The 24,406-nt window shown below is 50.2% G+C and overlaps 1 protein-coding gene across 4 annotated transcripts in view; it reads right to left on the bottom strand.

The window, feature by feature from the left end:
• Positions 1–23,712, bottom strand: part of MGAT4B (alpha-1,3-mannosyl-glycoprotein 4-beta-N-acetylglucosaminyltransferase B) — a 52,101-nt gene extending 28,389 nt beyond the window's left edge. For 2 of the 4 annotated variants that reach the window (XM_075164740.1, XM_075164742.1), the window contains exon 1: positions 23,489–23,667. In XM_075164740.1, coding sequence (XP_075020841.1) covers positions 23,489–23,585 — 97 coding nt within the window. In that variant the 5' untranslated portion in view covers positions 23,586–23,667. Of the gene's footprint in view, positions 1–23,488 lie in introns of all 4 variants that reach the window. The other 2 variants (XM_075164741.1, XM_075164743.1) reach the window with 2 other exon arrangements.
• Positions 23,713–24,406: the final 694 nt, after the last annotated feature.

Here is a 24,406-nt window from a genome sequence, read left to right on the forward strand (position 1 = left end):
TGGGGAGGTGCGAGGGGAAGACATTGCTCCGGAGGGGCCACGGCTGCTCACAAAGGCACCGAAGGGAGAGGGGCTTTGCACAAGATGAACCCCAAGCACAGCCGAGCAAAGCCACAGCTCGTACGGAGGGAGTTAAACCGTGCGAAATCACAGCAGACTGCACCAGTGGGAGGGACAGAGTGCAGGGCCTGACCCGCTCGCTGCAGTCCGGCTGTCCCAGGGGTGCCAGGAGCTCAAAACCCAGGAAAACCCCACCGCGAGGGAGCGCGGCTCGGCACGGCACGAGGAAAACAAGCAACATGACTCACCCCGATGGAAACCGCCCTTAAAACTCGCAGCACGAGTGTTTAGAGCTCAACTCGAGCCCCTGTTCCCTCTGCACAAAGAGGTTTACTGTTGGAGCGCAGTGCCTGGGGAGGCTGTTTCTGTACTTGGGTGCTTCAGGTACACCCGTGCATCCCAACACCGCTTTGGAAATGGTCTCTCACCAGCCACCCGGGCGGCTCAGCACCTCTTCGAGAACTAAAAGCTGTCATCTGAGCACATGAAGAAATGTTTAATGATCGGTTCATCCTTTGGAGTGCCTTTATGAGACGTCCATAAAACAAATCACCCTGGGCGAGTCCCCTGTTAATAACTTACCCTCGTACCCAGCTTCCAAAGCTTCCCGTGCGTAGATCAGCTGTGTTACCCAGGGTCACCGCTGTGCGCTGCTGTGAAAAAGCTAATCCAATTTCCTCCTTCTTTAGGGATAAAACATCAAGAGAGGGCAGTCAGCCTGTCAAATACAGTAGCAATGTGGAAGAAGTGGCGGCAGAGCTGTGTCGTCATCTCCAGCAAACCCACGTCTGAACAGGAGCAACACAGACAGGTGAGCCCCAACGCTGCCACGGGTCGGGAGGAGTGGTTCAAGATACACAGCCTCGTTTGGGGAACTCATGGTTTAGTTTTATGATGATGGGAAAAAACCAAAATGCATAAACTGTAAGATCACGACTCCGTATATAGGTATTTATGACTACAAAGATACTTGCAGAAGACTCCCATGGCCATGTCCAAAGCCTGGTGAGAGCAGGGGCATTCTGACAGCCTTATAAATCAGTACACTGGAAGAAATATATTAAGGTTTCCATTACAAACCAGAGTAAGCCCTGCTAGTGCAAAGATACCGAAGGGATCCTGCCAGCGTGGGTTGAGTGTTCATTAGCCCTATGCTGGCGCAGACCGGGGCAGCCCCAAGCAGAGCCGCCCGGCACTCCGCACCCCCTTCCCAGCGCTGCGGGGTTTGCCCGGGTGCCCATCCTTAGGCACTGCCCAGACGTGGCCAAACCACTTCAAAAGCCAAACTGGGGTCAGGATGCCACAGAGCACTGCTTTGGCATTGCTGTGCCCCAGCGACATCCCCTCTCGGGACGGAGATGCACCCTCTGCCAAACCACCTTCGGCATCCCTGCAGCTCTGGCACCACTCCTCTGACAACCCGGCCTGCGCACGCTGACTGTAGCTAATTCCCTGTACATGTTTTCCCAAGGCCAAGCCCAGCAGCTCCGTGTGAGTGTGGTCTATCAGATTTCGGGGGGTTGCATTTCTACACCCCTTTTCCCCAGCACAGATTTGGAAGGTGTCGGGCAGGCAGCCGTGGAAGCCCCCAGGAACGGGCAGGACGCGAGTGCTAAACCAGCCTTGCACACCTGCAAAGACAAATAAATTCTTTACTTTAACATCAGACAGTAGACTATAAAATAAAGCTGTAAGAGCATGTCACTGCACATGAAGGGAAATTCATTCTGCTGCTAATGCCCATAACTTCCCTACTGAGAGTAATGGATATCAACAGGAGAACAGACATCTGAGAGTGCTAAAACGTGCACTGTTTTTTTTCTAAGCTTGTGCTGGGCACACCACTTGACATACAGAATCGCTGAGCTCTTCTTTCTCCCCAACCCTCAAGCTGACGTAAAATGCCCATATTTAATAGTAAGTGTGATTAACCATTAGCATAAATTACCAGGGTTATAATGAATTCTCAGAAAAAACCTTGATTGTTTCTTCGGAGCAATGCTCCAGTTACACACCAAGTTACATTTCAGTCTAAATAAAAAGCAACTCCTATGACGGGTATCAGATAAGAAGTCAGACTAGAGGATGCTGGAGGTCCTTTCCACCTTTGAAATACATAAACATACGTGTTATGTATGATCAGCGCACTACGGGGACTGGCTGATCCTCCGGAGCTGGAGGAAGATCTTCCGCAGGCGAAGGGAGAGGAGAAAAGCCAGTTAAGTTTCCCAGCCAGGGCAACGATTTATGGATAGGAGCATTTTCTAACTTCGACTTCTTCAGCAAGGAGACCGTACGCACACGTCTTGCTGTTCAAAGGACATCTTGTGCGTATGAGCAAATTTGTCCAAATCGTTTTGGCTCCGGCCGCGGTAGTATGTTTAGTACACTATTTCCAGATGTGTTTTGTATCCCCGTCAGTCCGGCTGCTGCCTCAAGCCAAGAGAGTTATATAAGCTGCAAAGCTTAATTGGATTATTTAGCCCAAATCGTTGGCCGAGAAGCAGTGCGGCCGGGAACCGTCCGGGCAGCCTGCAGAGGACCTGCACCACCACCGGCTTGGGGGGGGAAAGGGAGGGAGCATGAGCCAGCAAATAATTTAAAGAGTTCATAAAGCAAGACTGGCCTCCCCATCTCCCTCGAATGTTTTCTCACGCCTCCCGTCCATTTTACAGAGGGTGTATTAGCTGCTATTTTATTAGAGGTATGTTTTCCTATTTTAACAACAATTAAAAAAAGAATGCAACAAGCATTTAGAAGACACAAGCATTTCCTCTCTGCACTTACAAGCGTTTCCTGACTGTGCAGCTCCATAACATGGAATAATACATCCAGCAACTTAGTTTTCCCACAATAATATTTTTTCCCAAACTTTGGCTGTTGCAGCAGCTTATTTTCCATTTAAGGGCATAATCCTGCTTGTGGGATAACCCATCCCAGCAGATCTTCACAGATGTAATTATTAGGGCAAAGTCCTAAAAAAGAAAAGTGTTGCAACTATTCTTGGGAAAAATCAGGAAAGAGAAGAGAGAGAAGCTGAAGAATTTCCAAATGCTGTAGCTATCAAAGTGTGCCAGAATGATTTTGTTCCTTTTATTTTTAATAGAACTGGATAGTTAAGTCACAAATTAACACAAGTACATAAACTCACACTAAACTTTGAGCAGGTCGCTTACTCCGTTGCTTAAACAAAGGGTACGTGCATGCTTGAGAGCTACTTAAACCCTTGCACAAGGCCCTGGATGGACTTTGTATGGCTTCACTACAAATAATGAAAAAAAAGCAGCCTGGCATCCTCCTCTGCCACCGCTGACAACATTCCCACCGCTCTCCACCAGGCAAAGTGCCATGGATAAATTCAACAGATTAAAACAACCAGAACAGTACAACAGGCAGGGATGTGCTCAGTTCTGCTGGAAACGGCTACACAAACACTGCAAATCACACGCAGCCCCGGAGAGAGAAGGTGCCTCCCACCCGCCCCAGCTCCGGTCCCCAAAGCACCACGCACAGCGCAAACCCCGACGTCCGGGGCTGCGAAGCACGCCTGCATCCGTGCTGCAGTGCGTGATGAATATTCCCGTGAATGAGCTTCGATTACCACGCTGTACAGAGCAACAGTAAACAGCAGCGGTGACCAAAAAGCTATTTAAGAAGGGCCCTCTGCTACGATCCCACGATTACCAGTTATGGAAATTTTTCAGAAAAGGAATACAAAGAGAGACTTCCACAGGGCACAGAGCACCATACGATTTGTGCTGTGCTTGGACTTTGTAAATCAAAATCCAAGCGATATTTACAGCACTCTAGCTGTTCCTTAAACTTTATTTTTCTTTACTGCATGCATTTTATGCCCTCAGTGAGCTGCAGCGTAAAGCTCTCTGTGTGACTGATGGCAAGCAGAAAGTCGGCACAGCCTGACTGGGCAAACCGGCCTCACCCCCCCGTTATCTGCGTTAAGAGCCTCAACAAATTTGTGTAATACCCAGCATTATAGAAATGGATTTCCAACCAGAAGAGCAGTTGGCAGGATTAAACAAGTAGAAAAGCACATGCACATAAAAAATCGGGAGGTCTGCACACGAGCTAATGGAGCAAGCAGAAAATAACTGGGCATGCTCCCTGGGCTCGGGGACCGCTTCCTTTACGACAGACAGTAATGTCTCATTACAGGAGAAACAAATACAATAAAGATGAATATTCCGTCTTCCCCTGGCTACATTTTAAGTGTTAAGCCAATACAAATTCTCAGGTTATATTTCACAAAAATAGCTACTAAAAAAAAACTGCTGGCAGCGCAGCAAAGCAAATTTAATTTGAAAGATAAATCCTAGATTCTTCATAGGCAGATGTGAGAATATATCAGGCTTTATCATAACAGCCCCTCCCAGGAGCAAAAGAAGCCACAGAGTAAATTTACATCAAAAAAGTTGTTTCTTTTGCCCTTCTTCCCCTGTATTGCCTCACTCAATACAGACAAAATTACTAGCAAACCAGCAGTTACTGCATCTTATAAATAGATGCTACACACCTTCCCAGCACCGCGGTGCTCTGCAAAGTCAGTATGGAATCAACCCAGCACTTGGGATCATCAGTAAAACACTTGGATAGTGAAACTACACGGACGCTGCAATTACTGTCATCACAAAATGACCATTCAGTTCCACTTCTCCACCGAGGCAAGACCGTACCAACCCTCCGCTAACAAACACAGCCTTGTCGGGGTGTCTGGGCACGAAGGCGCCTGACACCAGCCGGCGGCTGCCAGGAGAAGATTGCTGGCAATTTAAGGACATGTTTAACGCTGAGCTGGACCAGGAGACTGTAGCATCACCATTTCTAGCTGATAAAAGGGCAAGCTCAATTTACCTCCACAGTTTCGTGAAAAGTCCTACAAGCTGACACGTAAAACGGTCTTAACGCTGCCCTTTGGGGCAGGATTATAAATCCAGATCAGCATCGTCTTCCTGCCTGCAGCAAGAACATTGCACCGAAGGACGTCATCCATCTCTTACCGGGATGGGGTAGGGAGCAAAGGAAGAAGCAGCATCTTTAATCAATTAAATCCCAGCTTGGTCTGAGCGAGCCGATCCTTGCAAAGAACACCCCTTGGTCGCTCCCCCAAACGAAATGAAACCCCCTCGGCGTGCAGAAGGTGTTGGAAATGGAGAGCAGAGAGACACGCAGCCTACCGAGGGGTGTGCTGGATGCTTAAACGTTAAAACCTGTGGCTCTCCTCAGTTCTGCACCTGCAGTTCTCACCTACCCCCACGGCTGGGAAGGGGATGGATTCACGGATGGGACCGTGGTGACAGGAGCTGGAACTGTCCCAGGCAGCGGCGGCACCAGGGGACTGAGAGTGGATTCCAGTCTTGTGCGTCTTGCAATCTCAAGAAGACCCTTCTGGATTCAAAATATTTTTAATCAGGACTAAATCATTAATTATGATTTGTAACTTTAGCTTTAAAGAGAGTATGAAGCAGCCAATCTCTTTTACCCCACTAACTAGGGAGGGGGAAAAAAATCTGAAAGAAACCTGGTGTGCTTGGCAAAGCTTTCCTGCTGCCTAAACCAAGGCAGGAACGAGCTCAGTGATGACCTGAGGTGCAACAGAGCTGTGCAAGGGCGGCGGCTCCTGAGATGTGTAGCTTTGGCCAAACCCTGACCGCAAGCTCTAGAAGTCCTGCTGGCCCAAAGTCCCTTGCATTCAAGCACTGCAGGCAAACCTGCACCAAGAACCAGCTGTTGCTATGGATCACAGCTTGGAAGAAGAGCGTAGGCTTTTGGGATTGCTTTTTTTTTAAAGTTGGTTTACCATATATTCATTCCATCTATAATTTCTCCTTGCCTTGCAACTCCATTTTGAATTATTTATCATCAGGTATCATGCTCATTTGCGTACTTTATGAGGTGCAAAATAAATGATTAGTCATTACATATTAGACTCTCCCAAACCATCTGTGCTAGGCTCTGCAGCAGTTTTGTCTTGTTTTTTTCTCTAATATTTGGGGGGGGGGAATCTAAGGGGAGAATTGGATTTGCTGGAAACATAGAGTAAAATAGTCCGCATACCTGCAGATAGCAAAGGCTTATTACTCAGTTATGGCCGTGCTCCGCAAGGAACGCGCAGACGATCATCTTCTGTGTAATTTAACTGGTGATACAAATTGCAAGCAGTATTATTTCAAAGACCTTTATTTATTGATTAGAAACAAAGTCCTTATCCTCTTCCTGCTCCCTCCTTGAGTCGTGCTGATTGCACACAATAGAGAGCTATCACTTAAAGAGCCAATTAAGTCAACTTCTGAAAGGTAATTGAATAGCTGAAATTCTTAGTGCAATATTGTACTGCATTATCTTGATTGCAATGAAGGAAAAACAAAGCAGTCGGAGCAACGGAAATTAAGAGAATGAGGCATTGGCCATAGGTAGGAATACCAAAATGGACAGAGCCATCGCCAAAAAAAAAATCTAAAAAATTAGTATTTTCTTTCTGTGGTTACTTCTAATCCTTGCTAGAGGTGTGAGAAGGAAAAAACAGCCTTGGTCTTATTTATTTTCTGCACTTGGCAGGACTTTATGAGGGATCGGCTGAGCTGCTGACCAGGCACAGAGAACGGTGTTGGCCACAGCCACCCCACCGCATCCCTCCCCGGGAGGAACCCAACATCTGGGCGTCCCGTACTCAACCACAAGCTCCGATTAAAGCATTTCTTGTGGCTGGGGCTTTATGAAGATAATGCCTTCTGTACGGATTCACCCACGCCTGACGGAGGAGTTCATGCTATCCTCCGGCAGAGCCACCAACAGACCTTCTCTCTTCTGCCCTTCTGGCTACCTTCAAAAGTACCTGGAGCATTTTAGATCACCTCTGGGATTTCCATACCATGGCCCAACTGGGCTAAAGCGACTCTAGGATTTTGAAACCTGTTGGGAAGAAGGTCATAGCTTCAGGCCCTTAGAAAAACCAAGCTTAAACAAAAAAAAAAAGGGGGGGGGAGAAAGTGATTGTAAGCCTGCCAATACTCAGAAGTTATATAAAATCACTCATTTAAATGCAGTAAAAAAACACATCACAAACTGAGAGCAGAGTCCTCGGCAACTTGAAGACACCGGCTGTACGTGGTCAAAATTCATCATCAGTTCCGAGGAACTACTCAAAGTCACAGCACTCGGGCTATAAAGCATTTACACAGGCACATAAAAAGGAAGCTTTTTCCAAAGTAGGAAAAGAGGTGCCACAAAACATAAAAATCTCCCTCTTTCTTCTGCGCTGACAGCAGACTCTGGTGTGACCTACCACCCCTGTCCTCCTGCCCCTTCATCCACATGGGTTTCCACAGCAGCAGAATCAATCCACCCAACCTTAGAGCAAATTAATGGCCAACTGCTGCTTTCCCGGAGCTGCCCTGGCACCCTCCGCCTCCCCGCACATGCATTTTTCTGGCACCAGGAGTCTTGCTGAAGAACATAGAGCTGAGCGGGGCGAGATGCTGGAGCATCTCAGCCCCAGGTACGTGGATGCTTTCTCCGGCTGTCCTCCCGGCAGCTACCGCAGCACTCAAGTCCCTGCCCCGAGCCCCGCAGACCTTCCATCCCAGTACAAACATAGACCTCCTGGAGCAACCCAATAAATGTCATTTCTCTGCCAGCAAATGTGCCAGCATCCTTCTGTAGACATGTTTGCTGCCTTTGAGGGGCTGCAGGAGGGATGGTCAGAGAGGGGTTTCAAAGGGATTTATGCACCTTGCAGGTTGGGCACCCCTCCTGTGCCTTGATTTCCCACCTGTGAAATGGGCTGAACGATACCCAGCCAACTTTGTGGAGGGCTTTGCTTTTCATCAATCCACGTCCATGTCTAGGAGTCCTGTGCCACCACCCTCAAGCTGCTGCTCCGGGGCCTCGGGAGCTGTCAGTCTGAACCAAAATGTCCATTAATCCATCGGGAATTTGGCAGTATCATGTAACTAACCTCTGAAATACATGTGGTACCAACACTTGCCACCGTGCACCAGAAATATGGCATTAGCATGCACCACTGAGTCCTGCTCAAACTTCTGCCTTATTCACTTTTGTTAGTCGCTCCTCAGTTTATTTTGGAATTATCTCTGCAATTCCCGCTGAAAGACAGGACACAATTTAAAGCACTTGAACAATTTTTTCCAAACTTGAACAGTCTTTACCCAAAAGAAGCCAGAAGGAAGCCTAGGCACTCAAATACACTGCAAGAGTCCCGGTCCTCAGACAACACTCCATAAAGTAGGAGCTTTCGTTTTTTATGAATTCAGCAGACTGAAAGTTCATCAAATACAGCAAAGCACAAGCCCCCCCCCCCGGTTGGTCTACACCTGAGACTTGTTCTTTTCAAACGCTCTTTTCAGTTACTCAATCAAAAAAATCTGTAAGGACTGTATCTAGAATAGGTCTAAAAATTGTTCATACTTTCCCTGAGAGCTTACATCAACTCATTGGATGGCAGAGCCAAGAGGAGAACAAATATTTCACAGAGCAGCCGTTGCACATAAATATTGCCCCTGACACAGATGCACCGTGAATACAATTACATCCTCACATCAATTACTAGTACACTCCACAAACACTGTTCGTAGAAGACAAATAAATAAACAAATGTATGCTTAAAATAAGGAACTATCTGACACTCTAGCTTCATCTGATAATCATTATTTTCTGAGACACGTTGTGCTGGTTCGTATTCCAGTAACACATTTGTGTGACCGCACAGGTACACGGGAAGCGTACAAATCATGTCTCGCAAAACAACTGTTGGCAAAGAGCAGGATTTGTGTATTCATCGCTCACCGCTGAACAGTTACATACATTTTAATTCCGACCTCAAACACAATTTGGACCATGGCAGATGTTTCCTATAGCGCAGGCTTCCTTCGGAAGACAGTTAATTCAGTTTGAACATGGCAGCAATGAGGAAAGGGATTTAAAAAACATTTTCCGCTTCCTCTCTAAGCTTGATACTGCAGAGGTAAAAATGAGGGAGTACTAAATGGAACAGCTAAACCCGCCTCTCCCAGCCTCGGCTCTGAATTCAGAGCAGCCCGGTAAGCCTGCGCTTCCCTGCCACCAAAGACTCCCCTCTCTGTGACACCAGCCTGTGTCAAAAAGAAATTAGATTATTTTAACGAGGTTCTTCCGGACGCACACTGATGTAACCAAGAAGAGAACATGCCTCTTGTTTTAGGCTGCTTAAGTTTCCCCAAAAAAAGGGGGCATGCTCCTCTGCAAAACTCTTCTTCCTCTCCCCTTGTTATCCTCGGCAGCTTCCTCCTCTTACTCTACCTTAACTAGCGGATCGTTATTTCACCAGCCGCAATCAAAACCTTCCGTAAGATAAGGTCCAACTGCAATTTTGCATTCACATAGTTGCCCACACCGAAGAGCCCTGAAATGCTCTTAACGAGTTGTATGCACAGGGATTGTCTCTTCACCTACCAGTGGAACGGGCTTGGGAAGCAACAGCCGCTTAAATAGCGCACACGCAGCGGAGTAGTTTAAGGGGAAAAGAAATACTGTAAATAATCGAAATCACAGCAAGAAATGTAGGCAGAGCAGAGGGAAAGATGGCAACCCAGAGGCAGCTGGCAGCAGAAGAAGAGATAAGGACTTCTCCTGGAAGCCAAACCAAACAAGAATGCACGTCCAAATAAATCCACACCTTCTCACCTGTGCCCTACACCACACCAGCAGACAAAAGAAGTTCTCGACCTTTCCTGCGCTGTTTGGCAATCCGACTTTTACCCACCCACGAGCCCTTTCTTGCCAACATCCTCCCCTTTCCTCCTCTCCGCCAAATCTGTAAGTCTGGTGCAAACGACCCCGGCACTGCAGCAATCTTGGTCAGCAAATGGTGCTGATGAGTAGACCTGGATTTTAAATGGCCAATTCTGCCATTGGTGACTGCCTCACCTACACGGACCCACTTCTCCTAGCCCAGGCTTTCACGGTGAAGCTATGTGGAAGGCTTCACCGTGCACCCAGCACGTTCAGGGCACACCAGAGAGGGTCCTGCTCTCAGGTGGGGCTTCTGGGCACCACAGGGTCACCATCAGGGGTAGCTCCAGAAATGACCACCTTTGGTTTGAAGGCTTTAAGAATAATTAACCAGTGCTCTGGAACAACAGATGGCTGCTTGAAGTTTCAGTCCCAGCAGTAAAACGCTTCCTTGCATTCCCACAGCTGCTGTGGAGGGCTATAGGTCGTCATTTTGCCTGAGCTTTAACTATCGCAGCAATACTTCTTGACCTGCATTTTAGAAGTTATGAACCACAGCCCAGACAACAGCACTCAGGCTAAGCGATCCGCCACTGTCTTGACAGATTTCCAAAGAGATGTGAAATATCTGCCTTTCTCAACTGACTTGCAAGACGCACACACCGAGAGCTCTGCAGCTGTCCAGAAAAACACACCGTTTCCCTCTGGGTACAACTCACCCGAGCAGGAGATGGCAGGAGATAGTTTATTATGCTCTATGGAGGTAACACTTGGCACAACAGCTCCAGGTACCACTTCATCACAGCACAGGGTTGAGGAAAGGAGACTTCAACTAGCCCCTGCAACTCAGCTAACCAGACACCTTTAACGACGAGCAAGTAATGAGATTTCTTAGCGAGTGGTTCATTCAAAGGGCGTGCAGTGATATCAAGAACCAGGTAAAAATCCCCATTAAGGTTTCTGTGGAAGTCAAGAGCATGTAGGAGGGCTGGTGTTCTCAGAGATAGAATGGATATCTTGCCTTACAAAGCAACCGATTGATTTCTAAGGGTCACCTGCCAGACCTCACCAGAATCCTCTTGCAGAATGCCGGCAGTTCTAGGGCAAAAGCCTGCATCAGGCACCTCTGTTAAATTCAGCCCCTGCTCCTACAGCCACAGGGCTAGTAACTGTGACCAGGAGGTGAAGAAACCTTGATATGGATTCTTCCGTGTAAGCAATTCAGTTTAAGAGCTGCTGTTCAAGAAGCATGTCACCAAGATGAAAGGTGACCACATTTCTTAAATGTAATTCATTTCTTAAAGAGCCTTCCAGAGGCAGCAAGGATCCCACGTACCCTTTTCTCTCCACACAGCCCTACTAAGCAAGTGCCTTATCGAGGTATGCCTAATGGCATATCAGACCCTCTTGCAGCCTCCCTGTCCCAAATCCATGCCTGGTATGGCAGGGCCGAGCTTCATGTGCCTCTAAGCACATCCTCCAGTTGGGACAGGCAAGTCACAGCTCATGGTTGTGTGAACGGCAAATCTGGTGTAAAGAGCAACTTCCATCCCACAGCAAAAATAGACATACCAACTCCTCGGAATTCAACGCAAGACTGGCCCTTGTAACCTCTCTGTGCCATATGAAGGAGACTGGAAACCCAAGTCCACCTTGGACAGGACAGCATTTCTTGTTTGACTTCTCATTAAAAGCAAGGAAGCCCTTCTGTACTTCCACAAGACATCTGAACCTTAACTCTACTGCCATGCCAGCAAGAAAAGATGGGAACCTTGTGATTCAAGAAGGTCTGCCGCTGAGAAACGGCATTTGGGCACTCTCCACGCGGTGAATGATGGAGTCCTTCCCCGACAAGACAGCCATGCCAGCATCTGTCCTCCAGCGTGCAAAGGGATGATGCTGACTGCCCATCCTCCTCTTCCAGCTGGAGGATGGCTCGTGGGCAGCTGTCTCAGCTGCAGTCCCCAGACCTGGCTCCTGCCGTCGGATGCACAGCCTGGCTCACCGAAGGATGCTGCAGCCGGTTCAGGCGTGCCTCCGGTCGCTTAGTGTGAGGCTGGAGAGAAACGATTCTGACAGCCGGCGAATGCAGCTGCCTGCAGCTGATGGGGGATAACGAAGCACCAGCCGCTTCTTAGAAGTGCATTTCTGTCGCCCATACAGCCGAACAGCAGATTTCCTCTGACCACGGGGTCGTAGAGAACAGAGACCCCGTAACACAGATCTTTCAATGCTGTTAACTGATCCGACCTCATCCAAATGTCACGGTTGCTGTCAATACAGAACTGTTCCTTTCTCTTCCTGCCATCCTCCACTCCATCCATGGGGCATCCGTTAGGTTCAAACACAAAGGCAGCAAAGAGGCTACAACAAGAGCCTCATTAACTGACTGTGCAACTGAATTTGTTTTGGAGCACAGTGCCGTCCCCCGCACTGCAAGGCAAAGCTCTTGCTGGGGGAAAAAATGGATCAAATTAAAAAGTATCTTGCATACCTTAATACTGCAAGCAGCTCTTCCGTCAGACTTAAAACAACGGCATCACCAGCTGTAAAAGGGAAAAAAACCCCAGGAAGTCTCCCAAAACAGCAGACCAAATCAAAAAAGAAAAGAATGAAGGACGTTTCAAATCCGCCCTGGAGAGAATGTGTGTCGCAGCTTTAATCTGCTGCAGGGAGGGGGAAAAAAGGAAACAGGACAGCAGAGACCAGAAATCAGATTTATTAGGGCCAACCAGGTAGATAAAAGATAGACGCTTACCAAGCGATGATGGCTATTTTGGAATCGGCTAACTTCTGAAAATGTCTAGTCAGCTTTAGCATTTCATACACATGAAATTAGTGTCCACACAAGAGTACTCTCCTGAAAGGACAGGATTTAATGCAGCCGAGATAATTATCTAGATCCTTCTTTATCCCATTAGTGGTTTTCATTCGCATCCTGGAACACCGTAAGCGGATTGTTCAAGAATTATTTGCCATCAGCTGTTTCAATCCCCACTGGAATTATCTTTATACCTCTGTACGAAGAAAAGAGATTACAACCCTACCAGGGCTTGCTGCAATGCCCTCTTTTCTGAGGCTCCTTTTATCACTTTTGTTTTATAAGGTGATGAAAAGAATCAGAAAACAATTGTCACAGACATGATTTTGCCCCCTCCTCCTCTTCCTTCCCCATGCGTGCGTTTGGGAGGAGGAGGACACGCTCTTCCCACCGCATCTCCTGCAGGAGATGCACCACTGCATCTGCACAGAGATGAAGCTCAACGAGACTTAGTCATCATCAAATTACCCAGGGCAGGATCAAAAAACGCTCCCAGCTTCCTTTTGCACCACGATCCACCACCAAAAGAACAAGGATGAAACTGTTCAAACCAATTACACAAATCACTTGAGGCAAGAGAAGGAAGTGGGATTCACTGCAACTAGAGATCCCAGGGGCACATGCTAACCGTCGTGTTTCATGCTCTCTAGTAATATATGTCGCTATGCAAGCTCCGACGGAGGTAAAGCTAACATCATTCAAACAGCCAACACAACCCCCTGCTTCAAGGCCCACAACAACCAGACGACAAAACTCCCCTCCCAGCCACTCTAACCGCCTGCCAGGTTTTGTGTTAGTGGGAGAACTGCATCTCCTTCCAGGTACGGCGAGGACACAGCTCGTCTGCCCGCAGTCAGGAAGGGTGCCTGGACGGCACAGAAACTATCCCTCCTCCTCATAGAAACAGGAGGAGGTAGGTATTCAGACCTGACACAAATAGGAATGCATGTATTTTTTAAAAAATCATGCTTTACAGCCGCGCAATGAGATCTGTAGGAGAGTTATCTTTATAAACAAGTTAGTAAAAGGGGGAGGAGGGACACAATAATAGCAGGTGCCAATTACTCAGCTCCCAACAGAGACTTTTCAGTTTCTCACCTTCCCCCAAAGCAAGATGTGCCGCTGCACGGCAGCACATTTACTTGCAAGCGTAACGCCCTTTCGGAGTATTGCTCGTCTGCCGCAGAGCGGAGCTGCATTGCTGCTGCGCCGCCACTGGAGAGGGGCAGCCCATTCCCCACCAGCCTGCACCGGAGTGGAGACCAATTCGGCATGACATTAATTCGGAAAGAGTGAAGCAGAAAGTAAATAAAATTATCTTTCTATTTGACTCCGCCCACTCCTCCCGCCAACAGGAACAGCAAATTTGTGAGCTAATTGCGACTGCCAGGTTTGCATCTCTGCAAATATCAGCTTAGTTTCGGGAACAAAACGCCAGTAATGATTTTGTTATTTTAAGACGGTGGCATAGTTTCAGACAGTAAATGTCCACATTGCAACTGGAGCCGTCAGAGAGATCCCATCCTTTGAGGGAAGCGCACCAAGGTAATGATTAATATTACAAAAGTAATCTAAGCCTTTAAAATCGTTATTTCCAGAATCAGCAAATAATTACCAAGGCCTTCAGCAATCAATACCCAAGATAAATAGACAATTAAATTGCAAAAGAAACAGAAGTAAGTAGTTAATATTTGCCAAACACAAGCCAAATACACTTTTTCATGGTAACCAAATACTTCCCGTAAATAGAAATTTTAGCTCACTGGAGAGGCACTTTCAGAAAGTAATAAATTAATCTAATAAAACAGACAGACAGGGTGGAACCAGACACTAACAAAACACAAACTGATCTATACGGAGCCAACCCACAATCCATGTCCTAATTACGCTCATCCACCATTCTTGGTACTTACTTCCCCCATCCAGGTCAGCTCTTTAGCTCGTGGAAAATACACGTTTTATGCAGCTTCACTGGCATGATAAAGCAGAGAATTTCAGCCATCAAATGACGAAGTTTGTGCTCAGCTGGAATTTGCATTTCCAATTTTTTTTCTAAATGCCTCTCGCTCCCCAAAGTCAGCAAATTAATCTGCTTTTAAACACGATTCTTGCTTCACCTTCCATTTAGTTTAAGCTCTGCCCGCGAGGTGCGGGATGAGCTCTCGCGCCCGGCAGCGCCGGCCGCCCACGCGCGATGCCCGTGCGAGCATCCCCATGGCACGTCCCCCCCCGGCCCGGGGGGTTTGTGCTGGGGGTGCGCCCTGCCTCGCCATCGCTCCTGGGACCCGCAGGGGCTGGGAGCAGCCCCCGACACCCGGTGCAAGGGCCAGCACCTCCTCCTCCCGGGCAGCCCTACCTTTACCGGCTTCTACCCAAAATCACTGCTCGGAGTTAACGCAGCCACACTATTAGGTGTGCATCTGGTTAAGTTCCTCAAACGGTGGATAACTCGAACTGGGCAAGATTAAGAGAGGGGGAGACGTGTGGGCAGACGTCCATCCTGGTCATTTGCTGCAACATCAAAGGAAGAAGGAAGGGAGGAAACCGAGGGAAATGGAAGACAAAGAGAAAAGATACCAAATCCAGCTCCGGAGAGAGCGCAATGAGAGGTGGCACGAAAAAGGAGTAGTTAAAACACGAAAGGGAAGATCAAATTAAAGCAGAAGATCACAGTCTGGGCACAGAGAGGAGGGAGGGGAGACCCGCGCCGCTTTCGCCAGCACTAAATGAGTAATTCATTTGACAGGCAGCGGTTGAGTCTGAGAGAGGTCCAGGTCCATCCACCCACCAGGCAACCCATACGGTCAAGTATCGCTCTTGCTCTTCACATCCAGCGTGGGGACAGGCCATGGGGACACCGCACAGCAGCTCCGCTCCCCTAAGCGCCCGTCTTTTGGGGAGGAATACAGCAATTTAGTCCTCACTCAGAAAACTTCCCCAGCTGCTTCTGTATGAAGTTCTTGGTACTGGCAGGGTTAGTGTTGCTACTCTGCTTTCTCTAGAAGAGGCTACACAAACATGCAGTGCTATTACACACACCTTAGGTGGCTCGTATCTCAGTATTGGAAGTTTCTCTTTGGTTGTTTACAAGGGCTTTTGAAGGCTACACAACTTTTTTGGTACCACAGGCCTCCTGCTGAAGCCATGAAACTCCTCGGAGCAGTGACAATACACAGCGGATTTATTGCAGCTTACGTACAAGTAGCGAGTGACAAAAAAGGGTCTCCAGGTTCAACCGTATTTCCAGAAAGCTCTTGCCGTCACAGGGAGAGAAGAAAAACCTACGTGCTCTAAGGCAGTCTTGCAAATGTGATCAGGATGGTCTAAAAACCCCCTGAGGAATAGGTGTGGACCAGGTAGCAGCACTGACACAAGCCAACGCCGTGCTCTTCCCCCAGTTCAGCATCCATCCCACTACCAACAAGTCCTAAACCACCAGTGGGACAATTATAGTTACAAGTAAAGGGCACTGCAACTCAGCAAAACTCATAATGAAAATAAAAAGCAGGTGGAGATTAATTTTTGCACAGAAGCTTCTTTGAAGTCTAATGACTTACTTTTTAATGCTACTGCTGTCCACTTTAATATAAGCAGAAATGAAAACATCTCGCACAAACGTGTCTAGTCACCTCAAAATACAGATTAACCTTTAGGTAAGTATTTATCCTGTAGCGCAAGATGGCAGGAACATTTAAATATTAGGGGAGTCGAGGCAGGGGCAAGCAGGAGGGAAGATGGAGTTACGGAGCATCTCTGTGCGTCAGAGACGCGTCCATGCTAATGCATGGATCCTGGAGACTCGAATGTGACTTGACACCGGGACAAAAACAGAAGGAGAAGCGGCCAGTGCCACAATTAACGCAGAGAGATGATTTAAAACAGAAATCTGCCCCTCCCAGATTTTCTTGCTTTGCAAGAGAAGCCTGACGTGAGCTCAAAAACAAACCCAAGAAGGGCATCGCTGAATAAAAAGCCCCCTACACTTCAATTCAAGTAAAAAAGGCAGAAAAAATGCATTTCCCTTCATCAAAGACAACAATCCTCTCCCCGAATCAGGAAGCTGTTAAGCAGATGCTTGATCAGCACTCCCCGAAAGCCGCTCCTCCTAACAACGTTAACCCGCCAGCCCCCGCCAAAGCCCTTTGTTTATTTTAATAGTTTCCATAATCCTTTAATTTGACCAGTGACTTCTGCCGCCGCGGCAGCCCTCTTCACCCATCGAGCCCCGCCGATCTCTTGGGCTTTGTCTCGTGAAAAACGGAACGTCAGCATCAGAACTGGCACGATAATGATATGGAAAACCTCGCCAAACACACAGCTTCGTCCCCAGACACTTTCAGGCAGGGGGCTCGGCCCTCCCCTGCCGAGGCCTCCGGCACGCCGGTGCCTGCGGTGCCCGTGCCGAGCCCGCGCCCCAGGACGGGCGCTGCGCCTGTTCCTTCACGCCGCGAGCTGAGAAATCGTACGTTGGTGCCCGGTTCGGGTGTTGCGAACAGGGAGAACCGCGGATAAGCCGAGCCCACCCGCAGCGGCCTGCCATGCCGTGCCCAGTCTATCGCTAAGGCCGTTCCTCCATCGCTCAGCAGGCTTCAAAGCTTCCTAGAGGTGACTGGCAGCCCCACTTCGCTGGCCAGCTATAGACGTGTTTTACATTAAACACTAAGTGAATAATCAATGAACATTCGGGATATAAGCACAAATCAACGATTTGTTTTAGATGAATCAAAGGGAATCGCAATGAGAGAGGGTTTTGTTCTGTAACAGAAGTAAAGCAAGAGAAGCACTCGATGTAACGGGGGGGTGTTAACCGCCGCTGCCTGCTCCTCTCCCGCGCGCTGACACAGGCCCCGCTGTCACAGAAGCGCGGCTGTGTCCTCCAAACCCCTGTGACGAGAGATGTCGCTGTCCCCAGAGAGCAGACGGGAACTGAGGCACGAAACCAGCCGACTGACCTTCCCAAGACCGGGAGGGATACGGCACAGCAAGGACCCGAACCCACGTCTCCTACGCTGGGGAACACTGTGCCGGTTAGGAGGAAGCCCTCGTCCACCTCCAGTAACTTCAGCTCCACCACGCAACCGCTGCTCTTATTGTTGGAGCAGCGACGGGACACGGACAAGCGCACGTGCCGTACAAGTCAAGAGCCCCGCTGAAAGACCTAAAAAAACTGCAAAGAAATAAAATCAGAAATACAGGTGACTCCAGATAATGGAAGATTTATTTTGATAAATGCGTATCAACAGATTGCATGGTGTCCCTCGCTCTTGGGATGAATTTGGTCAAATCATACGCAGGATAATTTTGCAAAAGCTGCTGCATTCCAGCCACCAATTCCATACAATGTCTGCTGAGCACCATACAGGCCACGTACAGGCTCTCAGAAATGCGCCTACACATCTTTTTATTCGCTGTGCATTTTAATGACAGATTTCTAAACTCTACGGTTCCTCAACCAGGTCCCTGCCAGCACCTCCTCAACACGCTGGGCCTGCTGCCGGCATCTCTCCTCCTGGTAAATGCTTCCAAGGGTTGCAGTGAAATGGCCCCAGCTCAGACCAGGGCTTTCACTCGCACCCGTCTGGCTGCAGCCTGTGCCCAAGACCTCAAAGAAACTACAAAAACCTGAAGTCAAGCCGGTGCAGGTAACAGAAATGAAAAAGCAGTGGGGAGCCCTGCACGCTGCAAGATTCGGCTCATATTTAGCAGAATTACAAGCTTTGACTCCGCTGCTTCTAGAGCGGATTAGCGTTCATGGCTTTTATGCATTATATAAGGCTTTGTAAACACGCTCAGAGGAACGTCCCTCCGGGACAAAGTCTGCTTCCCACAAAGGACACCCCGAGCGAGCGGAGCATCCCGCCGTGTGCGGCACCGAACAAACAGTATTTCTTTACGGAGATGCTGCCTGAGCCTGCCCCGCTGCAATGGGCACCGGAGCAACGTCCACGCTGCAGCTGCTGCCCTGCGACCACCAACACCCCAGCATCCCACTCCCCACCACGTTCGCAAGTTGAGGGAGAGACCCCATGCTCAGACCTGCACCGAGTGACCCACCCGGGATGCGAGTGGCGAGTCCTTCAAGGAGCTGTGCACATCTCTTCTGAAGCACTTTCACAACGCCCATGGGAAGAGCATCCAAAACGCCGCACAATCAAAACTGATCTTAAGGGTTGCGAAGCCACTATGCAAAGAGCAACCCCACTTCGCAGGCAAATCTACAGGTACGGAGGTGCCTGCCCTTGTGGTTTTACAATGGCAACCTGGAGCTGGCTGGTACTGGGTAACTATAAATCATTCATTAAAATTTGAGGGGGAAATAACCTGCTGGGGGAAGCCTGCACAGGCAGCATGGGTACAGAGCCCACCCTGAGCTACGCTGCCCAGGGTGCAGCGCAGGAGGTGCAGTCCCAAGCTCAAAAGGGGCAGCATGTCGGGAGTCTCCTAAAAGGTTCACACAAGGTTTAGAATTTCCCATTCGATTAAAAAAAAAAAAAACCAAACAGACACTTAAAAAACAAATATCCTGCAGCATTTATGGCTCTGGGGTATGCTGCAAGGGGCAAAGAGAAGGGCTGGAAAGATGGTACGTGGCTGGTTGGTCAGTCAAGATGAGAACACACATTATGGATGACAACTGAACAGTTTTCATCATTGGAGAGAAAAACCCACAACAATTTAATTGCAGGTAGGTTAAATTGTTTGCCTTCGTCCCATCTGCACTTGTGACTTACCTAAACTCATGAAAGCTTCTCGCTTTTACTGAGCCCTCAGGAAAACACCCCCTGAATTCCCCACATTGGGCATGCTCATGCCCAAGCCTCCCCGTGCCTCCCCAAAGGCTTGATCCTCCGACTGCAGGTCGCCCTCCACAGTTCAACCCTGCAGGTGTACCTCATGACAGAAGGTTACAGAAGAGCTTCTTCCAAGCTCTTGTTGGTTTTGAAAGTTAAACCGTACTTAAACCTAAAATCAGCAAAGAGAGAATATTAAACTTTGGCCAAGACAGCCACCGCCATGATGCACAGCACATGGTCCACCTCCGAACCACCCCGTGATGCTGGACATTGGCCGCCTGTGTGACTGGTTGTGCTATCTGAGGCTGCCCTTATCTTCCTACTCCAGCAGACTATTTCAAACCTCGTTTATAATTGGAAAGAGGCAGCATTTGTTTTTGCAGACCACGAGGTCAAAACTTTACTAATAACCACAGCACGCCAAAACACCATTAGTGGGTAAACAAACCCTGCATCAGTTACAGAAAAGCAGCTCTAGAGCTGGTTTGACCTGGTTTATTTTCTTTTGACTAATTATTTTGTCCTCCCAACACAGAGCAGGGAGACATGCAGGCTCTGCGATGCTTTACATGTGTTTTAGTATCATTTTATTCCCCATCGGAGGCAATGCGGACACCTTGTCAGCCTTCCCCAGAACGCAATGACATGAGCAGCTCAGGATCACTGGGAATTGTCTCCGGTCACTCATGGGGGATGTCTGATGTTACAAAGGACCTGCAAATGCAAAGCCTGTCTTTGAAAAATAAGGGGATGGGGATAAGGAGGATGCAGGAAATTATAGAATAATCAGCTCAACTTCAGTTGAAGAGCTTAGAAGATGAGGAGAACTTGAGCGAGAGCTAACCTCTGTTTATCAGGAACAAATCACATCAAATCTATCATATTTCTTTCTGTGACAGGGTGCCAGGACTTGTAGGAAGGGGAGAAGAAACGAAGATTTCAGAAAGACCTCTGATAGTGTCTCACGGGACATCCCCATAACACAGCTAGGGATGCAGGGGCTGGACTGAGCCACCTGAAGGTGGGTGCACCACTGCTGAGAAGACCAGCGGTGAACTGGTCGTTGCGCTCTGAGCACAGACTGGGAGGACCTTACTGAAGCGGGTTCCAGGAGAACCCATTCCAGACCTGATAGTGCTCAGTGTTTTCATGCACGACTCAGCCGATAGCAGATAAAACACGCTGATAGCCTTTGAAGGCTACACAAGCTGAGAGGGATTGCAAGCATGCGGGAGGGCAAGATCAGAATTCAAAACAATCCTGACACTTTAGAAGAAGCAGTCTGAAAAAAAAAAGGACGCAGTTCAACAAGGACAAGCGTGAGGTAATGCGATTTGCTAAGAAAAATTAACCAGGCAAATACACGATGAGGAATGAAAAGCAGGAAAAGTTCTGGAGAAGAATGGCGGAAGGGTCAATGGGATGAAAAAAAATAAACACAAGTCATCTGTGGCAAAAGTGAAAAGCAAACACACTGGGATGTATAAACAGGACCATTGTATGTAAAAGACCTGAAATAATCCCTTATTCTTCTGAGCAAAAATATGGCCGCGACTTCAGTCCTGTATCGCAGGTTAAGCATCACTCTTCATGAAGGATGACGGTCCAGAAGAGAGTAACAAGAACAACTGCAGACCAAGAATACATGACCTAAAAAGAATGATCAAAGGAACCAGCGTGGTTTAATCTATATTAGCAGAGACTAAGGGGAGACACGGTAGCAACTTCCAAATATCTAACAGGCTCCTGCAAAGAATGAAGGAAGGAACTTTGCTGCCTGTGCCCAATAAATGGAAAAAGAAGAGCAATCATGAAACCAAACTGAAGGAAAAGATATTTCTGTTCAGATCGTAAGAAAAATCTAATGGCAAGGCTGCTAAATGTCAAACAGATTGTCCGGGTAGCTTAAGTACCTCTGTCATCGGAGGTTTTTAAGAATGAATACGATAAACGTCTGTCAGGAAGGGGTCGGTTATCACTGATCCTGCGTAGGGGCAGGAGATGGACTGAATGACCTCTCGTCTCCAGCTCTGTATTAAATAACAGCCTGATACGTAAATGACCATAATAGCCGGAAACCTGCTGGGTGACAGAGCCTGACCCGTGTTATTTGTGACTTCTTGTAGTGATCGCTGTTTGCAAGTGACAATCTGTTGCTGTCAGGGGAAAATGCGTGTCCCAGGGAGGGTCCTACTGATAAGGACAGGGACAGTGGTACCCAAGGTTATTATTTTGGCACTTGAATGAGCAATGGGGAAAAGCTACTTGTTAAAAAATAAAAGTGAGTCAAAGGACGGCACAGGCTACCTAGCGGGGCTGGCCACCCTGCTTCAGAAAACAGGAGTGACTGCTCGGAGCCCGTGCAGCACCACACGCTGGGTTCACTTCATTTACAGGAGGGAGCTATGAGCAAAGCAACTGCTCAGCAGTAACCACAAGAAAGCAGCTCTCAGAGCCCTCCTTGCCCCTGCACAACTTACCATGATCTAGTATTTCTGGCCAAAAGCGCATACACCACCACCTGGTTGTGCCAACATTTTGTCCGGTTCAAAATTCTCACCAGCAGAAGCTAACCGACCCACCGGCAGTACCCCTGCGTTACAAACGCCCCTCACCCAAAGCTCTGCGGGGAGGCAGCTCTGGTGGGATTTAAACCATGGCGCAGCACGACAGGAAAGCCCTTCAGCTGATGAAGGAGGCAGAGGAGCCCAAGCAGCCGCCCGTCAGAGCCCGCAGCTGCCAGGAGAAGACGGCACATCCCAGGCGCTCCTGCCCTGCTGCCAGGGAAGGGGCTGGGCTGGACGGGCACCTACATGGGCTCGTGTCATCCTGCCCATCGGATCCAAAATAACCTGCCCTGTCCCCAGAGCCCCCAGTCCTGACGCCGGCCTTGCACCACGTGCAAGCTGCACCTTGTGATTGTGCCACGGGATTGCAAAGCCGTCAAGTCACGTATTACACTCAGCAAAAGCTGCTTCTCACCCGTAGCAGGGAGAGATGCTTATACGGTGAGTGGGAAGAGAGGGTCAAGGGCTGGACAGCCAGACCGCCTGCCTTTAATGACCTCTAAAATTGCAGGAACTGGAAGAGCTGAGTGACTAGCACGGGCATGAGAGGTTGCGCACCCATACACGAGACAGATACGCAATTCAGAAGCAACTACCGGAATTGTCCTCCAGGCCAGGATAAATCCAGTGCGCTCCTTCAGTGAGCGAGAGGATGGGGAAAAGCAACTATTGTGTTGTCAGGAAAAACCAGCAACGAGCACCTCTGCAATACCTGCGCGGGATTCCCCCGCAGCCCCGAGGGGACGGGGCCCTGCACCCCTGCTTTGCAGCCGCCTACCCGGTGCAAAACCAGCACCGAGGCTCCAGCGCTGAAGCGGGCAGCCCTCGCACCCGTCCCACGAGCACCGAAGTTACTGGACCCAGCACCGAGCCGCGAGAGCCGAGCGTGGCGCGGGGAGGGCAGCTGCTCCGATCTCCCCTCACCTCCAGTTTGCCCGGGGACCCCCCACCCCGGGGCTCCCCCAGTTGCTGGCGTCACCTCCCCGCGAGGACCTACCCTGCCCGGTTCCCACCGCCCACGAAGGCTGTCGCCGTAAACGCGGGGGTGCAAAGACGTGCATCACCGAAGTGAAGCCCAACGCACCCCGACCCAGGCGACAGCCCGCCCGCTGCCCCGCAGCCCCCCGCTCCTCCGTGGGCGCCCCAGGCCGCAGTGCGCCCCGGGGACGAGCAGGGACGCCCGGCCCTGGCAGTCCCCGCCCTACCGGGCGCGGGCTCGCCCGCACCGGGGGTCCCACGGGTCACGGCCCCGCGGGAGCTAAGGGCACCGCGGGGCCAGAGGCGCACGGGACGCCGCCGGGTCCGGATCCCAGAGGCTCCGGCAGGATCCTGCCGGCCAGGATCCCCCGGGTCCCGCAGCGTCCCCCCTGGCTCCGGATCCCGCCGGGGCCCCGGGCTCCGGCCGGGCCCGGCTCCCGGAGCCCCCCCCCGCCTCCAGCCCCGGCGGCGGGGCGGCTGCCGGGCCCCAGGCTACCACGGCGGAGGCGGCCGAGCCCCCTTACCTTTGTGCCCGCCGAAGGCGCCGTACCAGGAGAGCGAAAGCAGGGCGCAGAGGCAGCCGAGCAGCAGCGTGAGCGCCGTGCCGCTGCGGAGCCTCATCGCCTCCGAGCCGGCGGGGGCGGCCGCATGTCCCGGGCGCGGCGCGGCCTCGGCGGCCCCGGGGGCCCCGGCGAGCGCGGAGCGGAGCGGAGCGGGGCGCGCCCCCCGCCCGCAAGCAGCGCCCGCGCCGGGCGGGGCGGGGCGGGGCGGGGCGGGGCGGGGCCAAGGGGGCGTCGCTAAGGGGCGGGGCCAAGGGGCGGGGCGGCAGCGGGCGGAGGGCGCCCCCGTGCGGGGGACTGCGGAGCCGCCGCGGGCAGCGGGGCGGGGGGGGTGAGTGAGTGGGGGGGGGGGTGCGTGCGTGCGTGCGTGCGTGCGTACGTGTGTGCGTGTGCGTGTGTGTGCGCGTGTGTGCGCGTGTGCGTGTGCGTGTGTATGTGTGTGTCTGCACATGTGTGTATGTACGTGTGTGTATGTGTACATGTGTGCACGGATGCACGTTAATGGGTTACATATATAAATGTACATACCTATATACTTGGCTTATTCATGTAGATGTATACATGCGTACCTGTGCACATGCACATGTGCATACAAAGATACATATATGTCCTTGGGTGCCTGCATGGGTCTATGCACGTGTGTGTGTGCGTGCGCACACGCCCGGGTCCGTATGTCTGTGTGTGTGTCTGTGTGTGTCTGGGTCCACGTCCCCGTGTGCGTGCACACGCCCGGGTCCATATGTCTGTGTGTGTGTCTGTGTGTGTCTGGGTCCACGTCCCCGTGTGCGTGCGCACACGCCCGGGTCCATATGTCTGTGTGTGTGTCTGTGTGTGTCTGGGTCCACGTCCCCGTGTGCGTGCGCACACGCCCGGGTCCGTATG

Source organism: Calonectris borealis, chromosome 15 (assembly GCF_964195595.1).
Source record: "Calonectris borealis chromosome 15, bCalBor7.hap1.2, whole genome shotgun sequence".
NCBI lineage: Eukaryota > Metazoa > Chordata > Aves > Procellariiformes > Procellariidae > Calonectris > Calonectris borealis.